The 24,878-nt window shown below is 43.3% G+C and overlaps 2 protein-coding genes across 2 annotated transcripts in view; one reads left to right on the plus strand and one right to left on the minus strand.

Moving 5' to 3' along the window:
* The window catches only part of LOC120838375, a 205,381-nt gene extending 201,348 nt beyond the window's left edge, over positions 1-4,033 (plus strand). The window contains exons 28-29 of the mRNA XM_042286456.1: positions 1,073-1,212; positions 2,491-4,033. Coding sequence (XP_042142390.1) covers positions 1,073-1,212; positions 2,491-2,667 — 317 coding nt within the window. The 3' untranslated portion in view covers positions 2,668-4,033. The remainder of the gene's footprint in view (positions 1-1,072; positions 1,213-2,490) is intronic.
* A 65-nt stretch (positions 4,034-4,098) lies between these two features.
* On the minus strand, positions 4,099-6,681 carry LOC120838376 (ras-related protein Rab-20). Its single transcript, XM_040208259.3, has 6 exons — positions 6,338-6,681; positions 6,091-6,184; positions 5,623-5,682; positions 5,355-5,467; positions 5,127-5,223; positions 4,099-4,824 (listed from the first exon to the last, which is right to left on the minus strand). Exons 1-6 carry the CDS (start codon positions 6,358-6,360, stop codon positions 4,564-4,566), a joined length of 648 nt encoding a protein of 215 aa, XP_040064193.2. The 5' UTR covers positions 6,361-6,681; the 3' UTR covers positions 4,099-4,563.
* Between the last annotated feature and the right edge of the window lie 18,197 nt (positions 6,682-24,878).

Here is a 24,878-nt window from a genome sequence, read left to right on the forward strand (position 1 = left end):
TTCTCCAGGATTACCCGTGCGCCTGCTCGCTGTTGTTGGTCAGTGCGTTAAAAATAATTTATTTGCCTACAAATTTGAAGCGGTCAGGGCAGGAGCATATTACAGGTGACGGAGATGTTGATCTGTGTTCGGAAAATGAGCATGTTGATATCTAAAAGTTGTGGAAACCTCAAGTCGTGAAGCTTCGTGAGGGGCAAGCATGTTTTAAGCACTGGCCACGCACTGTGGCAAAATATTTTTGAAGGTGACAAAGATATCGTGGAGTTTGCACTTTGCCTGGCCATTAAACGTCGTTTGCACTTTGCCTGGCCATTAAGCGCCGCTCACACACTTGCTACCAAGTAGGACCGAGAGAGACAAGACCGGTTTTTAACCTGAACAGGCAAAGCCTTATTCCAATCAGTAGAGTTTTAGAGGTGCTGTTTGGTATATACTAATTGTACGAGCTTAACCCTTTGACAGTTGTCACCGCACATGTATGGCAAGGATTACACATTTGAATGCGACTGCTTACTACGCAAAATTGCGCGCACCTTAAGGTGTTGCTACATTTGTTACGTCTTTGGCGAACTAGTATAAACATTATATTCGCACAGTGCTTTGCTTTGCTGGGCTATTTATAGTCTTTTTTAAATTACGTGCTCCTTGCACGTGAAGCTCACTTCAGATACCGGCCGCTCTGGCTTCCTGCGCTTTTTGAGATTATAAGTATCCGACAAAGTGCTGTGAAGTACCTCCGTTTAGGAATCTGAAACCTCTGGAACGTCGCGGTACTGGATGTACCGAAATGAGATGGAATGGACGAAAGGTTTTATTTGATGCTTTGAAACCTAAGCAGCTTACAACCGCTGTATTTCCTCCTACTGGATAATTTCAGAAAAAAAGACCTGAGCATCGACCCTTATTTATACTATTCCTTAGAAAACAAAACACAACCAATGGAAAACATGTTAGGGGCTAAAAACACTCGACCGTCGAAGGGTGAATAAACTCGAGCACAGTTATTTTAGAAAAGAAACATTTTGAACCAATTACCTCCTCAGATTATCCTTCCTTCCGTTTCATGCTGCAGATCACACAAACCACCTGAGCTTTATGCCTGTATCCGTCGTCCCGTGGTCAGTGTGTGAGGACAGCAACGCCACGGGACTGCGTACCGGGGACGGCAGCGCTTGTGCAAGTTTCTCGGAGAAGGAAAATGCGCTGTGCCAGGTAAGACAAACACACTCCCACGTTGTTTCCGTGGCGACAGTCTGCGTCTTTGATAAAGTGCTGATCTTACTGAAACCACTCTACGCTTTTGGACGAGTTTCTCGAAAAGATAGGAATTATCTTTGCTTTGTTTGGTATGTTTTTGTGGCAAGATATGAAAGAAAGTTGTCTGTTCTTTTCTAAATTTCTTTAGTCTCATCTCCTTCATTGGTGGATTTCTTGTCATCTTTGAAAGAAAAGCCTGCATGGATCGAAATACATTGAAAGGGGTTACTAACCGCAGCCTTGAAAAGTATCTTCCCGATTCTCACAACCGACCGACCAACCAAAGCTATCTCAGAATTTTACGTCACCGTAGCAGAACGAATTACACAACCAATCCGTTACTCTCGTTTCTACATTATCTCCCTAGAAAAGATTGTTGGAAACCGACTAGATGCCAGTTTGAAAGTCTGATTAAGGTCCTCTTAATTAACCAGGTGAGCCTCATTGTAAAAGAACTAACGGTCTTGAACAAGGTAATGAACACAGGTGAAGGCCACTTTTCTCTTCATTCAGCGTAAATGCCATTAATAAGAATATTCCAATGCCCGAACTATTATGTTTCTTGCTCACTCACCTAGCTAAAAGGTGCTACTCAGTTCACTACTGATTGGCACTAGCTACTCTCTGGCCACATTGAACACTCCCCACGCTTTCGAGCAAATGAAGGTGGGCCTCGAACTTTTCGCGTGCACTTTCTGTTGCAGAAGTCAACTGCACAACGCTTAACGTTCAGAACCCTAACTATAAACTTGCAGTTAAAAAAAAAGAAAAGGTAGTTGTTGAAGTGCAGTTCATTCTACAAACAGAGAACACTCTTTCATACATAACTAGGGTTCCTTGTTTTTGGAGTTATTTTTGTTTATTTTTTCCAGATTTAAGGGGTTTTGTTTTGTTTCTTCTGGAAAGGGGGGGGGGGGGGGGGGTTTAAGAGATTCTGTTTTTTGTTTAAATTGGTTAAAACTTAACTAATTAAAAAAAACAGTCTGTGGGAAAAAATTAAAACCAAAAAGAAAAGCCCCCAAATTCGACAAAAAAACAAAAAAGCAAACACCAAAAACACTGAACCCTACATATATGTGTTCGGCACTGCAGAGCTGACAAAGAACCTTTCAACTTTTCGTGTCCCCACGTACAACTCAAACATTACTAACGAAGTGGTTGCTTTGTTTTCCCTCCTCTCCCCGCGTCTTTTTTTTTCTAAAAAAAACCTTTCCAACCCATTTTCGATGACAGAAGGGAAGCGGAGCTCCGCTGATGTGTTTCGGCGAACACGGGCTTTGGAAGCTACACGGTGTCTCTGCGTCATCGTCCGTTCGGCAAGCCTGTTCAGTCGACGACGCTTCGCTGTCCGTCGCCTACACGCTCGTCGACTCTGTGCTACAGTGGGCCAAGGACACGCTCGCACGCTAACCCTCGACAACGCTTTCCCTCTGTCCGCCGCACCTTTACCCACGACCAAGAGCAAAAGAAACAAACTGTGATAGTTACCGTTTTTTTTACGTGCGAATATGTGTACTGCGTGCTAGTGTTGCAAGACGGAGCAGCCACAGAAGTCAAGTGGGTGAGGGTGGCGGTGTGTGAAAGTGATCGAGGGTGCCACATACACAGAAACACTCGCGAAAGTGCCTGCTGCAAGTGTGCCGCCAGTTTTGAGTGCACGTTCTGACTGGTGTTCCCACGGAGGACTCTTCAGACAATCTCTCGTGCGGTGTCATCTACTCGCGGGTGCAGAGGTTTACTTTTCAGGCGTGGTTTCTCGGCGGAACTTGGTTCGATAGTCCTTTTACATGGCAAAGTCGCCAAGCGAGTGCTATGTGCCGACGAGAACGGACGACGTCCGCATGGAATCCAGTGTCTGAACTCTCGACTGCATAGAAACGGGAACTTTGGTCGCCAAGTGTTTTTTTTTTCTTTCTTCTATTTACCTGGTCCTGCACATGCCGAAGCCTTATCTGAATTTTAATTTGAGATGCATGTTTTTGTGTCCGACCAGTGAAGTCCCAATTGTTTTTCTGGTGGCCTCCTCCCTCCCACCTGTCCCCGGAATCCTTTGGAGTGCGTGCAGTTTTAGACCACTCCCGTTATCTGGAGGTTTGGAGTGTCGGGAAGGGGAGAGAAACTGTTCCGTGGATGTTTTGTTTCGTGTCGGGGGACGTTATCGTCCGTCGTTGTGTGGCAATGCTGGTTCGAGCCACGTGCAGCGCATGTCGGCTTGTGTGTGTCTGTCTGTAATCTTGCAAGAATGCTTTTGTCACCTGCTGAAAAAAAACGGACACTGTGCGCCAACCTGCGGTCTCGATAATCCCGGGACAAAAAACTGACGCCGTGTTATCTGGCCTCGGCAGAGATTTAATCCAGACTTCTCGTTCAGTTTGGGCTCCTGAGTGACCTGGTGATAGTCAAGATGCTGAAACTTTTTTTTTTGCAAAAGAAAAATGTGGGCGTCATTTCGTCCTAGGTTCATTCAGCTGCGAAGATGCCGACGAGTTCACTCTTAGTAAAAGCTCGTGGCCGTCTTTTTCGTTTACAATTTTGTGCGAGTGTTCTTTTTTAATCTAGGCAAGTTTCATTTTTAGGATATTTATATAAGCTATTTTATTTGTAACAAGCAAGTCCCTCTATCCTTTCTGTGATTTCGTCTGGGGATGACCAATCGTTAAACACAAACGAGAAAAGCTTTTTTTTTTTTTTCCCCTCTGACGAACCGTGACCTAGGAAGCTGTAAATGCTGTTCTGACCAAATCCACTAATAAACAAAGTGTGGAAATCCAGTAAACCGTAGCATTCTTCGTGACAACCTTCGAACATCTGCAAAACTTCAATGATGGCAATATAGCTTTTGTGCAACCATACTCGTTTATTGATAGCACAGTTGTGATTTTTCACATTGTCAGCGACACGAATTGCTCTGTCCGTACCATGCATTGACGTCGGTATGGTTCAATATTTACAAAACATGGCATTCCTTAAAATAATGTGAATCTATAATACATTGCTCTCACTCTATGCACACCAGCATGTCGCACAACATTTGACGTCTCTGCACAAGATTATCGCGTCACATTGTGACGATTGTCAGAAAAAATATATATCTGCATTATCACAATGCTCACATGACATGCAATTATCATTTGAGAACGTCATTAAAAGAGATTCACTCTGGTCATTAAAAAAGAGGAAATGAACGGTGAGGCAAGTCTAACACCTGCGAACCGAGTACATAAATGCATTTCGACGATTGCGTCAGTGTGACGTACAGACCAGATAAAAGTCGAGGAGCAGTCCTTGGTCGAAGTATGATAATGCTTACAAGCAACAGCCTGCAGTAGTCTTGGCGAATCTCAGCACCCTGGGAGTCAGTGCGACCGACTTGTGCTCTTGTTCGTGCGTTTGTCGAAGGCAGCAGGAGAGCAGTGGGCTGCCTGGGTAACAGCGTTCGACAATGTACTCGAACACTGTCTCAATGTTGTTACCAGTCGCGCTAGACGTCTCGAAGTAGGGCGCTTTGTCCTTGGCAGCTGTGTGGTTAAGATTCCTGGCAAACATTTCGGCCTCTGCACTGGAGACCTGTTGACAAAAAGATGAGAAAAATTAGTTTATGCACTTACTGACGTCATGTACGCGAAAACAATTGAATATTAGCATTTCTGCATAGAGAAGGAGGTAGGCATGGCAGGATAGAAACGTGATGATGCAACTCTTGGCTTCTTAAAATGCTGTGCTTGATGAAACAAAGATGCAGCTGTATTAGAGGCAAGGTCTTGTCCAGTAATTTTTAGGCAGCTCTAAAAACTTTTTTTTTTTACGTGAGTGGAACAAATTCGTTTTCAGATGCCAATATTTTTCCGTCCTGTGTAATCATATAGTACCTGTCTTTTGTAGTCCTTCAGAAGATCGGTTTTCGTCCCAACAACCACTTTCAGAGCAAAGTCATCAACCATGTGAAGAAGCTCAACGTACCTAGTCCTGAAAGAAAAGCAGAAACCTCAAATGCTAGCACAAAAGTGCTCTCCAAGAAAGACAAAGCAAAATTATTAGCATCTTTACAATCAATCATGTGCATTATTATCACAAGTGACTTTGTAGCTCAGGCTTACATCAGTGCTTTGTAGCTCTCCCGATTTGTAATGTCAAACGCCATAATGGCAACATCTGCGTTCCTGCAGTAGAAAGAGCTCAGTCCAATATAGCGTTCTTGTCCAGCCGTGTCCTGAAAAATTGCAACATTCCCAAAACATTTTGAATTGCGAGTTTTTTTGCACACAGACACACTGGCGTCACTTTTGTCACACCGTCTTGCCAGCAAAATGAGTCCTCCCCATCTCCAACAACTTGAGAAAGAACACCAAAGCTTTCCGCACTTACCCAAATCGCAATGTTGTATTTCCCCCACATCTTTAGCGTGAACGAGGCTCCAACCGTGGACTGCCGAGGCAAGAAAAAAAGAAATGAAGAAACATCGTGAAAAAGTGTTGAGATGCTAAGTCGCAGCAACAGCCTTTCTTCTGTTCATGACCCACAAATGCCGGAAAAGTTTGCCTGGCCATAATCTTTCAAGAGGTTAATCGTCTTCTGCTCTTCCTAGTCTTGTTCTGCTTTCCTTCCTACCCTGATGACGGCTCCGCGACCCCGACCCGGCCGATAAGTTTGCAATCGGCCATGACCGATTTCGGACGCCTTTTGCTGCGTGTCCGATTGTTTTCGCTTTCATCTTCCAACACTGCACGCACTTGGCAACAACAAGAAGGCGGTATAACACGTAAAATTACGTCAAGCTCATTTTCCCGCACGCACGCGCGGAATGCACAAACGATGCAAACGGTGCGAACTCACTTTGGGCCTGTCATCGAAACGTTTTTCGAGGTAACGTACGAGCAGCGACGTTTTGCCAACATTCGCGTCACCCAGAATCACGACTTTGAGATCCCTGCGAGGGAAGAAATTAAACAAATGAATCGAAGGTCTGAGTCACGACGCCGCACGCCGCTCTTTCACCCGTTGCGTCAGTGAAGTGCAACGGACTACTACCGGCTTCGAAATAGAGGAAGTTTAACGCACAAAAAAAGAGCGCCCAACTTACGCAGTTTGAAGTTTTAGGCCCATATTTTTTCCTTTGCGGTTAAGGGTCGTCGTGGAACGTTCGTCGGGATGGACTGTGGCGACAAGCTCGCACTGCTCTCGAGCGCAGCAAGAAACGAAGAGTGCTTGGGGTTTGTCCGGTGTGCGTTATCGCTTCATCTGGGTCCGCCTTCGTTGTCGCCCTCTCTTCTGCGACAGCCTGGAACCAGCGCGGTGTTGTTTCTGCCCCGGGAGTCCCGATTTGAGTGACGTACTCTTTTTCACATTGCGAAGGGGCCCCGGCAAGATAGCACCGCCCGCGTCAACACACACGCCGGGTTTACGGTTAGCAGCGCAGCGCGCAACAGCGGCAGCAGCTCGCATTTCTCGTCTACGTTTGGCGCTGATTTTGTATTTCTTTGCTTTACGGGCGTTGGAAACGTGTAATTCCGCATCCGAAACCATTTTTTTTTTTTAACGATTTGCTGTTGTTTAGCACGGCTTTGTAGCGGTCGCGTTCCGGAGCGTAGAAGTATCGTTAGCGCCTGTAAAGGTTTGCGGTGCAGCAGTGAGCAGCACACGCCGTCATGAAACCTTTGGCTAGAGAACCTAGATTTAAGAGAGGGAGTAACTCAAACCCTCCTGCGCAGACTGGAGTGGGCATGCGCTGTGTTGTCGCGGGAAAGGAGGAAAGCGGACTCGCAGGCTCGCAGACTGTCAACGCTTTCGTCAGCTGGTGACCCTGGTCGAGCAGCAATCTTGACATTCCATCCATCTCTCTCTCTCTCTCCCTTGAACATCAAATCAGCCACACAGCGAACAAGCTGTCGACCATTCTCAAAAAATAGGCTCGCCCTCTATTTTGCCCTTTGCCTGGCGTTTCAGGAGTTTTGTCGGCGGATCATGACGCGGTGTGACGTGGTAAGTTGGCGATCAAAGAAAAAAGGAAAAGGTAGAACATAACCAACAGGTTGAACCCATTCATCTCGTAAAAAAAGCAAAAAACTAAACGCGGCCTTGAAGATATTTTTCTCTTTCACTCGTTTTCTTTTTTCTTTTTTCAACTTGCAAATAAAAAAGAAACCGTGGACATTTCATGTTAGCAACGGCAAGTTTGGTAACCAACAAATTGTTGTGGAAGGCACGCACGGCCCGTGAGCGTTGCTCCACTTGCACAAACGCTCCTGTCAAAAAAAAAAAAGTAATGTAAGTTATTTCGTGTATGAAAAATTGGCCACAATATTTTATCTAAATATTTATTCGTTTTTCATCGGCCATTTCTTTAAACTGGGAAAAGACTTTTGCTACGAAACATTTCGACCATCATGTTGACAAATGAAATTGCGCCAAAATAATCGCCACCGTGATAAATGGCGTTTAGCATTTTTTCTAGGTATAGTTTTAAGAACAGTTTAACGGGTTTTTTTTTTGCTTTTTTTTTTTTACTCGCCGTCCGTTTACACAGAGGACAAGGCAACTACGTACAGTACCTTAACTCATGAAAAACAAATTTAATTAGAACCACTTCCTTGGGACATTAATCAAAGTACACATCAAATACTATAATAAAGGAAGAATCAAACGTAACTGCGCACAATAATATAAAGTAAACCAGCACCGTACGCGCAATATGGACGACGTGAAAAAAAAAGGAAAAAAAAAAAGATTCAATAGATTTAAGGCTCGACCAAGTTAACCCGAATCGTACCATATTCAACCAATTGTTTAGTTAAATTACAGACACTTATCTACAAATTGTTCTCAATAGTTAACCTCCACGTTGTGGGAACCCCACAACGTGAATCACTGATTGATTTATCGAAAGTGTTTTTATCTTTTTAGTTTCTCTTCCCATGGATATCTTCCTGGGGCAATTAGTTAAAGCAAAATCCCATCTCGGGGAAGCGGTGAAATGGGTACGTTTGGAGCAACACAGAAGAACCTTAGCTTTGAGTTTCGAACAAAAGAAATATGTCAAATTCTAGCTCCACGCTTCTATAATCGTTTTAACCTTAAAAATTGTAGTAAAACAAAGGGTTCGGCTTGTGGAGCTTTACTGATTTCCCAATTTATCTGGTAAATTACGATACTTGTACGCGCATTCGAGATGCCAGTTATCTGATATTTTATCATGACACGCAGGTCTCGAGTGCGATGAAGAATCGTTTTCGTTGTCTCTTGCATTCGAATATTTTAAGAACTTTGCGCAAATCTTGACTTTTTGCTTGAGATAAGGTATCATAAATTCGAAGATATATATGCTCGCCCAAAATTTAAAATATGTTTTTTTTGTCGTTTTTATACGTATTTTTGGTAACTGAGCCAACTCATCATGCTGGTTTGGCATATGTATACTCCCAGTCTTTTACGCGCTATTCAGAGGGGTGAAAAAACGATTACAATGACAATTACGCTTGGTTAAGAAGCATAGAATTAGATTACCTGAGAAGAAAAGTATTTGTCCGTCACTTGAAAAAAAAATAAATAAGTGACGGTTACTTTTTTGATTACTTAAGTTTTTCAAAACGAAAGGTTTTTCTGCCAGTTTGAAAATGATTATTTCGCGCTGTCCATTACTGGATTAGAATCACCAAATCATAGGCCATACTTGCAATCTTAATCCACTAATGTTGGTAAAACCAACCTCCTGCCTTGGTTTGAGGTTTCTTAGTAGGAAACCTGTACAAACAAGGGGCACCGTTAGAAAGGCGAGTGAAAAATAGTAAGGGTTGCAAGCAGCTTTGGTACTTCCAAAAGTTATCGGAGTGCTCTTGCGATTACTGTCCAATAAATATATTCAAATGATTACAAACTTATTCCAGAAAGTAATCCATTAGAAGTAATCCAATTGCTCGTAGTGACTACCTCACCCAGACCCACAATTCTGCTTCAAGTTCACAAAATAAAAAAAAAAAAGGTATATTTCAGCTTATTGCGATTTTTGGCGGCAGCAGTACTCCGAAGTCTTCCACGAGGAAGTCATTGCACAGCGTAAGCGCAACTTTCTTTTTATTATTTATTTTCTGCTGGCGCCCCGCCGACTAATGACAGGAGGTTACCTGTCAGACGAGCTCGCTCACCTGCGGGCGCTAGCGATCCAGCTGCGGTCACTACATATAGGTCGGTCCGCAGAGACGAGCATTTTTTTCCCAGAAACGTAGCCTAATTAAAACATCAGACGAAACATCGCCAGACGTACAACCGGTTATTTATTACCGTGGTTCATGTTTTATGTCGCTTATTTATTTATTTTCTATTTTTTGAGTTGATGTTTGTTTTGGGTTTTATTTGTGTGTGTGTCTAATCCTTGGTTTCTTAGCTTCGAAGGGGAAAAAGGTATCGTAATCAGGCGCTAGAGGTCGTATGGAGGAGAATCGGCGAAACACGAACACGGGGGGAAAGAAAGATAAAATTAGAGACAGTTAATCGGCGGTGTTTACAAATCTGACCGATTGATATTTTACGTAGCGATCTCTGAACATCTGTTGTCTATTGTTTAACCCCGCGCGTCACACATTTTTTTTTTGTCCAAGTATAATAACTAAGGGTTATGACGAAGCACCTTTTCGCGAGAAGTGGCGCGCATTCCTGTTCGTTCTGCCGCTACTCCGCTATGTACAGTTACAGTATTACTTAACTGGAGCAAACGCTTGTCTACTGGGTCTTCGTTCTATTCCATGACATCTATACCATGTCTTCGGTTCGCATAAATACAACCTGAGTTCTCTTATGATTGATTTGTTTTCTGCATTAAAAGTTAGTCCGGTGTTCCAGTTAGGTGGGACTGTACAGTACTTTTTAAAGTTCCACGTCACTCAGTGCCGAAAAGATGGTCGGTACACTTGAAAGCAACGCGGACTGTCTTTTTATCTCTAAATTTTAACATGAGCTATACTGCTATATAGCAGGGCGCCCATCATCACTATTCAGTGGAGGGATGGATGGGTGGATGCAGAGCCGTTTATAGAGAGAGTTTGGTCAATGGGAGGAGCGGGCAGAGACAGGGCGTGCACCAGGCGCAGATAGAGGGCTTGGCATGCTCTCTTGGCCAACCAGAAGCCGAAAAGAATCCCCTGGAGGTGGTAGCGAGCAACAGTTTTAATAAGAGGTTAAGGGTCAAATGTAGTTACTCTTCATGGTTGAAAATATGGTCTACGTGATGTTTCGGTTATGATCATGCAAAAAGATGTAAGAAACAAATGTGCCGCTCGAACTCTGTTTTGCTGGGACAGAGTCTGACCACTCGGACAGCAGATTCCAGGCCCTCGGCCCCTGGTGTACGGATTATGTCGATCGTTCTGCTAGTCGCGCTCTTCCACCATGCATGATTCTGGATGTCCGCGATTAAAATCTCACGTGCACAATATTTTCAGTCACCGAGAGTTACTCCGACGCACTTATTAATTTTGTTTCTCGCGACCTCCGCCAGTGTATTATTTCCGGCTTCTGGTTGGCCACATTCGAATTTGTGAAGACGCCCTGGAACACGCCCAGCGCGCTTTCAGGCAACGGCGTCTCCTCATTTGCCTCCTATACTTCCCAATGAATGGCCAAACTCTCTGTATATACGGCTCTGGGTGGACGTTAACGGATGTGCCCTTTATAACGGTAGCTTGCGCCACCTAACCTAAAAAACAACAACCGAGACACACGTTTCCTCCCCCCGTCGTTCTATAAGTCAGTGTCCTTCCCCTGGGAATTTTTGTAACTTCACCAGGTAGTGTGGGATATCGCCAGTATGACCTCTTAGGGGATCGGGCAAAAATAAAAGCACGCACCCCCCGCTTTCTCCCGCGGCGAGGGAGTCACCAATTTTCATCTGGCCAATTCTTGTCGGCGATACACCAACACTGAACCCACTGTGAGGTAGGGTTGAGACTAGGCCGGAGCCACGCGGGAGGGTGTCCCTATTTTCTTCTGTTCCACCTGTCCCCCAGCTGTGCCAGTTAGTCGTATTTCATTAAAGTTTTTTCTAGATTATCGCCACCAGTTTTCTAACCGCATTCTTTGTGATTGTAGTCATTTTCTCCTTTGTTCTTCCATCTGCGCCAGCAAAACCTAGCGCCGTGCCAAATTTCTTACCTTATTAAGGGAGGACAGGGAGAAGCACCGAGCATTTTAAAGGAAGACTGAAAGAGTATTTATGCTCGTCGAGGCTTTTATTTGAACATGACCTATAAGAGATCAACTACCCAGAACACAATTTGCGGCTCGAAATTCGTTTTCTTTCTGCCCCCAAAACAGCCGGTCGAGAATTGGCCTGTTTCAGCCCCGCTCACTCTCGTTTCAATGGTCACGTGGCGTTCAAACTATGTGTACGAATATATTCAAAGTTGTGGGTCCAAAGAATTGCAAATACGTTGATAAAAAAAAATGTTCCACAGATCGCAGATAGTACATGTACACGTCATTCTCAAATATGACGACGTACGGCTGGCTGGAAGACGCGATGGCGGCGCACGACGTACCAAAGTTTGCGACGGGCGTGAAGCCGCTACTTCGAAACTGTCGTTCGTTGTACCGGTCAATCGGTCTTCAAGCGCAGAACATCGAGTGGAAGGGATATGGGTGCGCAGCAATCGCGCGACAAACGGTGCACGCAAGTTCGTTGCCGTCGTCGTCAGTTTCAAACGCCGGAGAAACTGAGAAAAAAAAAAAAAAAAAACGCAGTCAGGTGTAGCCGCGTGACGTCTGACCATGAGCTTCAGTGCTCTTGTTTCGGATTCGAGCAGTTGAGTTTTTCAGGCTTTATTAAAAATACACGCGACTCTGCAGCAAAATATTGATTGGGTGGTCTCTCGACACCACATTAAACCGTCTGGCAAAAAAAAAAAAAAACATTTTTAGGGGGCGTCGTTTTCCCTTTATGGCTAAGTGCTCTAGTGTTACGCTCTCACTGTAATATGACTCGAGTGAAACCTGAGGCATATCGTATTAGGCTTGTAGCGAACGAACAAAGCGAGTGATGTTTTTAATGTGAAATGCATTAACTGTCCCATAGACCGAGCCGACGTCATCAGCTTTGAAGGCGCGCCAAACGGCACCTAAACTCCTTTCTCCAAGTGAAGCCGAAATCTGATGGATTTCGGCTTCGGTTCCATTGGCTGGCGCGCGCCATAGTTTTAAGAAAAGAGGCTCCCATTGGCCGCTGCGGGTCAGTTTCAAGGAGGGCCACCCCATGGCGCTGCGTGCCCACGAGCGCAGCCAGCGCGCCGATACAAGGAAACGGCTAGCGCGCACGGGCAGACCGCCAGCGCGCGGGAAAGGAATCAGCTGTGCCGATTTCTTTCTCGCCGATGTTAGCGCAGCGCAAGAACGACATTAAGCTTTCGCCGATGTCAGCACAGCGCGGCCACTTCACGAGGACACGCGCAAGAACGACATTCATGCTTTCGCATTCACAACTGATAAGAAGTGCTTAGGTGTACCTCAAGCCTTTCTTTCGATCGGTCTGCTCTCTTTGAAGGATGGATGGATGGATGCTAACGGCTGTACCCTTTATAATGGGCGGTAGCTTGTGCCACCTAAGAACCAAAAGTATGATTTCTTTCCCTCTCCAATTTGCTTACCCTATGCAATTTCGTAAGTATCACCAGGTGGTGTGGGATATCACCGGAATGACCTTTGGGAAATCGGGCAAAAAACTACCCCCCCCTCCCCCCCCCCCCCCCCCCCCCCGCTTCCCTGTTCCTCCCGGTGAGGGAGGGAGTCGCCGATTTTCCTCTGGTCAAACCTAGCTGGCGTTACTCCGGCACTGGGTCCACTGGAATATAGGGTGGAGACTTGATAATTTCCACCAGCCTTCTAATCTCCTCTTTGTAATTGAAATACACTTATTATCCATTATTTCATTTTCGTCCGCAAACCCCAGCGCTCTGGCCAAATCCGTCGCTCCCTCCGGAAGGGTGGGTGCAAGCCCTGTGCACCTCCACACCACATGTTCTATAGTCTCGTCTTCCCCTTGGCATACGGCACACCGCGTATCCGTTTCCTCGCACGTTGTCCTAGTCCTCAATACTCCTGCAACGAGCTCCCCCATGAATTATCATACCAATGTTCCTTCCCTATTTCCGGTTTTCGTCCCCTATACATAGTTATAGCTGACTTTCCCTGCATTCTTACCGTGCACATCTTTCTCTGGGCTTCTTTCCTCTTTCACAGAGGTAGTCTGCTCTACCCCAGCACTTGACTGTTGGTACCTGAGTTTCAGTTTTCGGTTTGTCCATTTAGTGTTCAGACCCTTCTCGCCCATCGTGTATCCTCAATTGTGTCAAGCCTTTGTTCAAATTTCAACTTAATGATCGCCTCCCTAGCCTCGAAAGATGCCCAGCCCATGTCGCTTTGCACTCCTTCATTTAGTGTATTCCCATACCGCCCCCCGTGCCAGTCTGCTCACGCTCCTCTGCCGGAGCTGCATGGAAACCAGGGCTGCCAACCGGTGAATTCGCTGAAGCCAAACTCTACATGTTTCTTCACACTATGGCATATAATTAGGGTTTTTCTTTTTCTGGTAAAACCCAATATTTTCCAACCTCGAACTATTTTTTTTTAATTTGGTTAATTTCAATTTTTATTTGAATTTAGAAAATGGATTTCACCATTTCCCGAATTACTTTGATCCGAAAAGAGCTTTTACGTAATAAAAAGTTTCTATAGTCAGTTACAGGTTAAGATAAGTTTTCGAAGGAAAGGAAGGATGGGGGGGAGGAGGAAGCAGACTAAACGCTGAAGAGAGGAGGAGGTTTCCTCCTTTTTTCTCCAACATTCCGTCTGCTTCCTCCTCCCCAACCTTCCTCTAGCTCGATAACTTTTCTTAACCTGTGACTAACTATAGGGACGCGCACGCTAGCTCCAGACCTCGGAAATGACGCAGACCCTGTTGACTTTACTGGACAGCAGTGGCAGATCGAGCTCCAAAATGTCGTTTTTACGTCCATTGCGAACTATATTTTGCCCTACTTCCCTCCCACTTCAACTAGCGCAAAAAATAAATAGAGAGATAGAGAGAGAGAGAGGAGTGCATTGTAAAGTTTTGTTATTGAGAGGACGCTCTCTCACTTCAGATATGCCCAATCACCGTAGAGTGATTGGGATATCTGAATTGAGTGTCAGAGATGAAGGCAGAAAGGCACGTAGATGATTATATGTATGCAACAGGTACTGCATTATGAAAAATCGAAAAGACCAAGTGACCTTTTATATCATGTTAGAATGATGTCTTTGTGTACTTCATTGCCTCTATTTCGAAAGTATATTCAACTTACTGATGGTGATCACTACTCTTTGTTGATAATTATACGTAGGCTTCAGAGTTTTCGGTTTAAACCGATAAAAACGGATAAAAGTACGCCGAACTCATTTTCGAAAATTCGGTTTTAACCGAAAAAGGTCGGTTTGTATACGTTAGGCGTTTTCGGTTTAAATCGATAAAAACCGATAAAAGTACGCCTAATCCGTTTTCTAAAATTCGGTTTAAACCGAAGGTCAGTCTTTCAGGGCCGCGTCGGGGTGGGTGGGGGAGGGAGGGAGAGAGAGAGAGGGCGTTGCAAGGTTCGACATTGTGTGACCTCTTCGTAATTGCCCTTTTCTAAGGTTCAACATGCAACAAAAGAGGTCTTGGATTTTAAATTTGCCTTCGCGGGACATCTGTGTCCTTTCTGTGATCGGGCTTAGTGTTTCAAGTTCCCGGTCCTAAAAAAACAGTTCATATGTGGGCTAATATAAGGTTTTTCGCTTCATGCACTTCAGAGGACATCAAGGAAAACCGTTAATACCTTTCTTAACACCCTCTCTCAAACTTCCCTGTGGTTGAGAACATAGATACAATAGATTTATTTTTTCCATTCCGCTGGTTCCTTTACGGTAATCACCTCAGACGGTCACGTCGTCAGAATGGGAAGGAAAAAGAAGCGCGCTGAAGATTATGCCCGCGAATTCTGCGATTTTGAGGTGTGTCCTGACGGAAGTTGTGGCGAAGACCACGTATATATATGTGCCGTTATTCTTTGAGTGATCACAAATATCACAGCTACAAGGATCGTCTTATATGGTGTCAAATGGTGTTTCTTTCATATTTACCGAAAAAAATGGTAAAATCTTTGATAAATATACACCTAAAAAAAAAAAAACGAAAATTAAATTTTAAAATAAACACCGAAAAAAGTACGCCGAATTTTGAAAAAATAGAAACCGAAAACGCCGAACCCTAATTATACGTATTGATTTCTAAATATAAACATATAAAAATGTGTCGTGCTGTCCTCGTCATTTATGTAATTCTCCTTTAACACCGTAACTTCACCAGCACGCTCCATTCCCACGACAAAAACCCTCGTTGCAAAATAATTAATTGAAAGACCTGATTACGAATACCAATTTGGAACAAAGTGCTAAATACCCCCCCCCCCCCCTCCGAATTAAAATATATATATATATATATATCCCGAACACAAATCACCCTATATATATATATATGTCTATCTCTTAGAATTTAGCCAATGCACCTGTTTTTACCTCAAACAGCAAAGAAGTTCCCCGTGAATTATCCCATCTTTTCCATTCTTGTGCCCTGTTTTTGTGACCTATTGTTAAAACTGATACTTTCGCCATTCTGTTTTATTTTCTGCCTCCTTCACTTCTATTTCCACTGAAATAGTCTGCTCGGCCCCGTCGCTAGAATGTAGGTATTTAAATGTCAGCTTTCGGATTCGGTTTGTCCTTTTTGTGTTCAAACTTTTCACATATAAAACACCTGAATACTTTCCGTGCCTACCGCGTATTATTCATTGCAGCTAACCTTTGTTCAAATTTCAACTTACCGATTGCCTCTCTGCTCTCAAAGGACTACCAGCCAATGTGTCCCTGTACTCCTTTATTTGTTGCACTCCCGTGCGCTCCCAGTGCTAATCTACCCACGGTCCTTCGTCGAATTTCCAATCCAGTTTGGATCTTTGATCTCATGCACAGTATACCCAAGAAAGCAGTCCTTGCGCCATCACGGCACTTTGTGTTTCTTTTTCTTTTTTTTTTTTTTCAATAAAAGGGAGCGAGTATGCAAGAAGCGACAGTATACAGGCGAGTTGGTTAGGAAACACGATATTCTAAATCTACAGACGTATTCTATTCTAAGTATACAAATCTAAACCAGGGAAACAAATCTAGAGCAGAGAAATTTAGAAGCAGGGAAGCAAAGCCAGGTGTCTACGTAGATATTCTAAACCCCAAGAAACGGAAAAATTAAGTAACGGACGAGACGACATGCAACCTTACACGGCGAACACCCCAAAAAGATGTTGGCCTTTATATAATGAAACCGTTTGCATACGGGATAATTATAAAATCGTTCGCAAATTTTGTCAAGAGAGGCAAGCCCAAAGTGCGAAAATCGACTCATTAATAAGGCAGGTGTTATCTTTCATGACCGTTTTCGGAACCAGTAAGAAGCAAGCCGAGTTTCGCAACCTAGCCGTTCGATTTTCAGAGGTTCGCGAAAAACGTGTGGGAGGAAAATGAGAAAGTAATGTTTTTGTTGCCTTTCTTTTATTTTCGAAATTGCCTCTTGGTTTTAAACAAGAAAACCTGCGCCTGTGTAACAATTTCTCAGAAAAATGTAAAAAAGAACACACACACACAAAAAAAGAAAACACATAATTTTTATTTATATGTACGTTTTCGGTCACGACTTTGAAAACAATGTTCATATTTATGACGCAATAAGCGGCTATTATTATCATTATTATTATCCCCCTTCTCTACCAAACGTTATTATTATTCTTGTTTTTAATGCGGCAGTTTTTCCAGCGTCGTCTGCTAAAAGCAAGCAGAGCGCAACAAACGGGGTAATGTCGTTCGTTCCAGTCTCGTTGAAGGTTCCGCGTTATTTTCTGCTCAGTTCAATGCTAAACAGTCCCAGAAAAAAAAAAAGGGGGGGGGGGTGGGGGGGGGGGCTGGCCTGTTTTTGTCCTTTGTGGTGGGCGACATTATAAGCTAGTCCGCAACGTTGGGGTTTGCAGTCCTCTACGCTTCGACACATTTTCGATATATAAACCTACATTGTTATAAAGAGGTTTTCTTTTTTTCATCGTTTTTATTTACAAATGTAAGTATGGTGGACGCGTGCTTCGTGAATTTTCTTCCATTTTGAAGACCAACACGTTGTTTACATCTAAATCTGCGTTTGGCTCCCCCCCCCCCCCCCCCCCCCCCCCCCCCCGCAACCCCTCCCCTCCAGGTGTGGGCACAGCATAAATAAATGCGTTAACGTGGAAGCAAGCACGACGATCATATCAAAGGTTGATTTATAAAGGATAGCTATCTATTGCGAGTGCGTGTTCGAAAGGAATAGGCTCCTCACTACCTCTACGACTTCTCAACCGGGTCCTGCTCGGCGTACAAAGTCGTTTCCGCCCATCGAAATCACACACGACAGCCCGAACTTTTCGAACTCCTCCCAGATTTTCTTATTTGAACGAGAAGGCGCTCCAGGCGCTTTCCTCGCATCGTTACTCAATTCAGCAGCATCTCGGAACCACCCAACAAACACACCAAGTAAAACAAACAAAAAAACGCCCAACTCAAGAAGAGCCCCCCAGGTGACGCATTAGCCAAATAAAAGCGGAGTTTCCGGGTCGGCTACACCGAGCATAAGATATTGACTCCTTGATTAAAGATTCGCGAAGTCTGGTCGGGAGGGCGAGCCGACTCCCTTCCATATCTCCGAAAGCAGACGACCCCGCGGAGCGCGTTCGTTTCATCCAAACAGCCTCCACCTCAACGCGGACTTCCGCGGTCCCCTTCCCCGTTCCACCCGCCTAATCTAGACGCTAGTAACGTCACATGGTCTGCTGAGTAACGCGGAAGAGTCGACCAAAGCGCGGCAAACGGAACGCACCGCTCCTTCCTTTGATTGGTGGCGCCCCTGGCGGCTTTTCTCGGCACCGTCGAGCGGCGGGTTCTGCTGCGGCCCCAGCGAGCATCGGAGAGCGGCTTTGCCTCTCAGTTGGCTTCGCCGACTGTTCAGCGTCGGCACAGTGAGGTGTACAGTGGGCGCTTCAGCCGTGATGGGGAGCTGAAAGAGCGTCCGTTCAGCATCCCTCCTCAACGAGACTGTTTTCGGAGATGGGAGATCAGGTGTGTTCGGAGCGTCAGATGCCGCACGTTCAAAGGGATACTCTGTTAAAGGTAAGGAGAATATATATACAATTTTTTTTTTTTCGCTCTTCTCTTTGCGTTGGCTGGGGCTGCTCCCCGGACCGCTGGCAAGCGCCAAATATGAAGGAAAAGCTCGGGCAAAGTGTGTGTGCGGGCTTTTGGTGGGCGCGGTCGTTGAAGTTTCGATGAGCGCGCGCGCGCTGCGGGGTGGGATCTCGCTTGAAAGGTTTAGATGTGCTATTATGTAGCCCTTCTAAGCTCTTGTTGCCTTTTTTTGTTTCTTTTAGAGGTATTGCGGAAACGGGTTCCATGTAGTAAAAAACGCAACTCTCCCTCGATTTTTTATTTTTTATTTTATTTTTATCAATTGATATTGCTGGCGCGTATATTGATCCGGTATCTGAGCGCATTTGATTCCCAATTATCCTTATAACAATCCCGAAAAAAAAAAAAAGCGATGATTACGAAGAACAAGAGCTTCAACAAGATAATAAACCAGATTTTTTTTTTCTCACTCTTTCCCTGTTTTGAGCAATCGGTATTTGATACACCGGTTTTTGGATTCCCGGTTATTCCGATCGAATAAGATTCGTGAGAAATGCGAGGGCAATACTTTTGTCGACCGCGTTTCGTTTTCCTGATGTTATCTCATTTTCATATATGCGCTGGCTGAAGTAATGAACGCTTCACCTGTATTTCTTATATGTATATTTGTGCGGCCTACTTTTTTTTTGTGTGTGTAGGTTCTGAAACCACTGCTTGGGATTTGATACGTTTAATTTCATTTTTATTCAATTTCGTTGATTTTATTTTTTACCGACTAATTCAAGACCGCGCAATTATTCGAGGTCACCTTTCTGGTCTATATAACCCGCCTAGATAATTGCATATCAAATTGGTTTGTCATGCTCTGTTTGTGTGGGCTTGCCGTTCCCAAAATTCTCGAATCTGCATATCAAAACGAAGACCCTTACCTTAATTTCTCCATCAGAATCCTGTTCGCACAACTCCCCCCCCCCCCCCCCCCCCCAAAAAAAAAAAAAACTGTTTTTTGTTTGTTGTTTTGTATTTAATGCCTTTCGGAGCCCCCACAAATAATCCCAGCTTACGATATGATTGCAACTAAGCCAAGATCACAGGAGGCTGAGCAGAAAAGCCGTCGTTTTGGAAAAAGGGCCGGGACATTGCAGTAATCGAGAAACTGAACCGGATTCGTGGCTTATACTTTTTGGTCGCTTCCACAAAAATTAACGACCTTCTCTTTTAATTTTTTTTTCTTCTCTCCCTCTCTCTCCTTTTCGAGAGTTTTTATCGGTCTCCTCGATCGTAGTCATCGTGGTTTTACGAGGAGCGTCTTATTTCTCAGCGCGTTGGCTATTTGGTGAATCACCGTTCGTCCGTCCTCATTCATTCTCGCGGTCTTTGGATGATCGCTCGATATTTCATTTGCTCGAAAGTAGAGAATATCATACCCAGAAAAAAATAATAATAATAAAAGGTCTTTTTTTTTCTGACCGACTTATTTTTTTTTTCTTCTCTTTTCTTTTAGCCTTGCGAGTCACTTTTTATTAAATCCGGTTAATTATTCACACATTTAATAATAAACTTTTATTTTTGGTATTGCAGTTTGCGTGTGGAATGAAAGATGATCCGTGAAGGATTTTCACGCAGTAGCAACTTTTTCGGTATGAATAAATAAACAAATAAAAGCGACTAATCGCTTCAATAAAAATCTATGATGAAGCTGGTGTTTTCCAACTAACCAATTAAAAATATAAAAAAAAAATGTATTTTTTGAAGAGTTCTTTTTAATATAGGAGATGCTGCGATATGTGTAGGAAATGCGTATATTTCTCAATTGCTAAATGACTCGGTACATGGCTACACTAGTTCCCTTCTTCCGTTTCTAGTGTACCTTTTAAACAAATATTAAAGCACACAAAGAACCCCCCGAATCACAGTCCTTAAATTTGTTCCTCTCCGGCATTTCGAAGTATTCTCTGTCCCGACTCTTGGTCCTACAATCCATTATTAATATAAAAAGCAGCTTAAAAAAAAAATCTAACCGAAAAAAAAAAAAAAAAAAAGATGGAGGCTTTAAACACGTTGTCTATATTCATGGATGTCTCAGGAATAAGGTCATCGTGCTCATAGTGACCGCGAGGGGTTTACCACGGCTCGTATTCGTTGTCCTCTAGCGGGTGATACGCGAATCGATGAAACGGGAACTATCGGTGTTTCGGAACGTTGGGAGGAAAACCGGCATGGCCTAGCGGTAAAAACGCGAAACAGAAGGTGGGGTATTAAAAAAAGCCCGTTGGTCAGAGCCTCAATTAAGTACCGTTTTGTTTGCGTTATCTGTGGTCCCCACGTATAGACCGCTACTTGTCTAATAGACGACTTCTCTCTTGCAGATAATGTAACATTGTCATTTCTAAGTGAGAATAAAAGAGCGTACAGTAGATTTACTTTGCAATCCGGGACAGTTCGCGTGAACAGATTTATGGTTCATCGAGTACCGCGAAGCAGCAAGGTACGAGCTACAGGTAGACAAGATCCCAAAAATTGAAAAACCGAATAAAAAAAAAAGTTATTACTATAAGCAGAAATTCGCTTGTAGTAAACTTTCCGCAAATATAATCTTACACTTTTTTTTTTTTTGGTCAGGGTGTTTACATAAAAAGTGGCCCCTATTATCAACGTCCTTATACAGATCGCATAGACGATATTTTGGTGTAAATTATCTCCTTGTTTTCCAACTATTTGTAAAAATGTATTTAAAAAATACAAAATCTCCAAACTTTACTTTAATCAAACAGTATATGCATAAAAAGTACTTGACTCTAGATTATATTATCGTAGTGTTTAATGCGGTTTTCTGTACTTGCTAACGATGGTGGAATAATCTCGAGTTCAAGTATAAACAATAAATGTTTTTTTTTTTTTTTTTTTGCCTGAGATGCAGTGTTTCATTTATGAACGAATGAATTCAGTGGCACAGTTGTGCTATGTTTTTAAGCAGAATTCATATTCTGCTTAAAAACATAGCACAACTTTATTAAGCAGAATCTACTGGGTTTCTTTTTTTTTCATCTTCGGGTTGTGTATGATCAGTGCGTACTGCAGTATACATTCTAAGTTGATATATTGGTTACTATTTACGCACGAATATTAACCCCATCTACTTTAATGACAGATATTGCATGGCAAGATTTCCCATTCTTCCGACTACTTGATTCATCTTGCAATAAATATAAAATTAACTTCAAGTTCCGTCATCCAAAGCTATTTGTATTTAGTGTGTGTAAAAAGGGAGAAAAGAGAGAAACAACGTGGAAAATATAAAAGCAAAAAAAAATATATATATATAAACTAAATCAAGATCTAAGTCCTCCCGAAGCAGGGATCGAAATCAATCAATACTTTTCATGAAACGTGGACACACCCAAGGCTGCCATTAATCGAAAGCAGCTGGCACGCACCTTAAAAGCGAAGTATTTGTTTACGACGAAGAAAGAGACGGTGAAAGTAACAAAGTTACCTGAAACGCGTTAAACTTTTCGATAATGCAGTCACCTGAACTCGTTACGATATTCGACGCATTGAGTAACGTATTTCGTTATTTTTTTTTTTTTTTTGCAAAAACCTGCAACACTTACGTCAATACGCACACTGTCGTACTAGAACGCGTAAGGAAAGGTGACAAACGCATCGGCCAATCAACTATTGTGGCGCTACTGACGTCACACTACAGGTGTCACTGATAACCAACTATGAAAGGAGTCGCTACCGTAACGACTGGCACATCAATTACCTTACTCTCTGATGTGCGTGTGTGTGTGTGTGTCTTTCACACGACAGTATTAGCAGTGTCACTTTATAAACGTGGCCATCCTCTAGTCACCAAGTGACACTCATTTAATAACATAACCTCATTATCTGCGGTGATTTGATGTTTGTCAGCTACGTATTTTGCTCCTTTTTTATTCCAATGATGGTTGTATTCTTTTCAGGGAAGTAACTACGCGTGCGTTGAATAGTATTTCGAAAAAATTCGAAGAAAATATACGTATCTATCTTGCCTGTCTATCTCGGGCACTAGTGGTATGTTTCGTCGCGTATTGTAAGCTGTTGCTCCCATGTAGAAATTTCGACTTATCGTGCACCGAGACGGCTCTCGACCCATATACCCGATAAAGCAGAGCAAGGCGTCATATCGAGCTACTCACTATAGTGATCCATACTCCAGCGCGGCTGATACGCATGCAATCACCGTTGTTAACAACGCAGAGCAACATTTTTATTTTGTTGTTTTTGGATTTTTTGTTTTTCTTTCTTTAATACAGATCAAGCTGGCGTAAGGCAGACGCGGCGCATACTTCCAAATGCGTCGCGATAAATATCGATTGTTTCCCTCCTCGTCTTTTGTCGCTTTGTTCCTGCTGTGTAGGAAGATCGTCCATACTCGGTTTTGTCGTAACTTGACAAAACGGCGCAAAGCTGCGGCCTCCCTTGAGCCAATGAGAGCGGCGGAGCGAATCACGTGACGGCTCTCCAAGAACTGAGTCCAGCCCGACGGCACGCTGTCACGTGCCTTTTGCCGACACTCTGATTAGATCGTCAGGACCTTATAGCGTCCGCTGTTTGCCAAGTCATGCTGGAATGGAGTGTAGAGTTCCGCGTCTCCCGCCATCGAGCGCCAGCCTCAATCAATGGCAGGTGTGCGTCTGGCTACAACAACGCTTTCCCTTTCCTGTTCCTTGTAGCGTCCTTCTTTCCATCTTTTACCCTCCCCTTTCTGTCTCTTTCTCAACGATCGCTAACTTGTTGCACCGCTGACGTCAGTGGAAGCGGACGTGACGTCTTACGGTCGACGTCATTTCCGGGATGGGGGGGCGCAGCGACTTTGCGGAGGCGTTCGGTTCGGCTTCCATGCAGTCGGAGCTCGTATTCGTTGTTCACCAAATGTCGAGGATGTGGCGAGAGACGAGCATTTTGTCGAAAACAATATCTCGTTTCGCCTTTGACGAGATGCACTGCCCATTAGGTTGGTGTTGGTCTGACCCGTAGAGATCATCCGAAATCAATACACAAAGAGAAAGTTAAAAAAAATATATTAAAAGAAAACAATATATATATATATATATATATATATATATATATATACATACACACAAAAGAAAACAATATATATATACATACACACACGGAAGAAGACGCACTTCAGACAGTTGTTGGAGTTTTTAAAACATATCGTAAAGTTTGTCGACGTTTCGTCCTGAGACAGACCTTTTCCGAGACTGTATCGAAAAAGGTCTGTCTCAGGCCCTAGCTTTAATGCAATAAATTCAATAATCACCTTCTCCCCTCTTCGTTCACTACACACATATATATATATATATATATATATATATATATATATATATATATATATATATATATATATATATATATATATATATATATATATATATATATATTACTTCTCCTTTGTGTATTTTTTTCGGGTGTTCTCTGCGGGTCACATTAACCTATGGAGCAGTACATCTCTCTCTTTCTCCCTCCCTCCCACCCCCCCCCCCTCTCTCTCTCTCTCTCTATATATATATATATATATATATATATATATAGTATACAACCGTGATATTTTGGGAACTTGTCTTGTTAATGAGCATTGTACATTATTTGGATCAGTCCATTTCTGGGGAATTAGAACGCCGGAAACACCGGCGAAGTTTTGCTTTCGAGGTCAACGCGACCCCAGAATTGAGGCGAGGACGTTATTCAGCTTTTCAGTCATGCTAAAAACGATTTCGTACACCGGCCTTTTAAATTTTATATGCTATCTACTTCCGACCAAATAAAAAAAAAAACGTTCGGTTGAGGAGAATTTTGGTTTCATCAAGTGCCCTTTAACTTGGCACACATGCATAAACTGCAGAAGAAGGGGGAAAATCTATACACTTGTATGTATTTATTTATTTATTTATTCCCTCAGGGCCCGAAGGCATTAAATTGGGCGTAAAACAGCACCCCAAAAAGGGGCGCTTTTGGTGCAATCTTAACAGCAACTATAAGCCGAAGTTATTACTTTTTCGGTACGTTTACGCAAGTTAGAAAGCATCTAGTAAGAGTGCTAACAGTAATATTAATCTTTATTGACTCAGGTGAGCCTCCGCATCGCAGTAAAGTAACAACCCGTGCCATGAAAAAAAACAAACAAAAAAACACCCAGGCAATTAAGCGGGAAATCACAAGAGTGAAAGAGCAACATTTTTTTCTTCTTTTTTTATACGTTTTGTGCTAAATCTTTGTGGAAAGGCGAGACACAACTAATATGACACATGATGAACAGAACAGCGCACACAAAGACAAGGACAGAGAAAAGGAACATGCCGGACACACAAGCGCTG

This window comes from Ixodes scapularis, unplaced genomic scaffold (assembly GCF_016920785.2).
Source record: "Ixodes scapularis isolate PalLabHiFi unplaced genomic scaffold, ASM1692078v2 PGA_scaffold7__128_contigs__length_106722199, whole genome shotgun sequence".
In the NCBI taxonomy this organism is placed as follows: Eukaryota; Metazoa; Arthropoda; class Arachnida; order Ixodida; family Ixodidae; genus Ixodes; species Ixodes scapularis.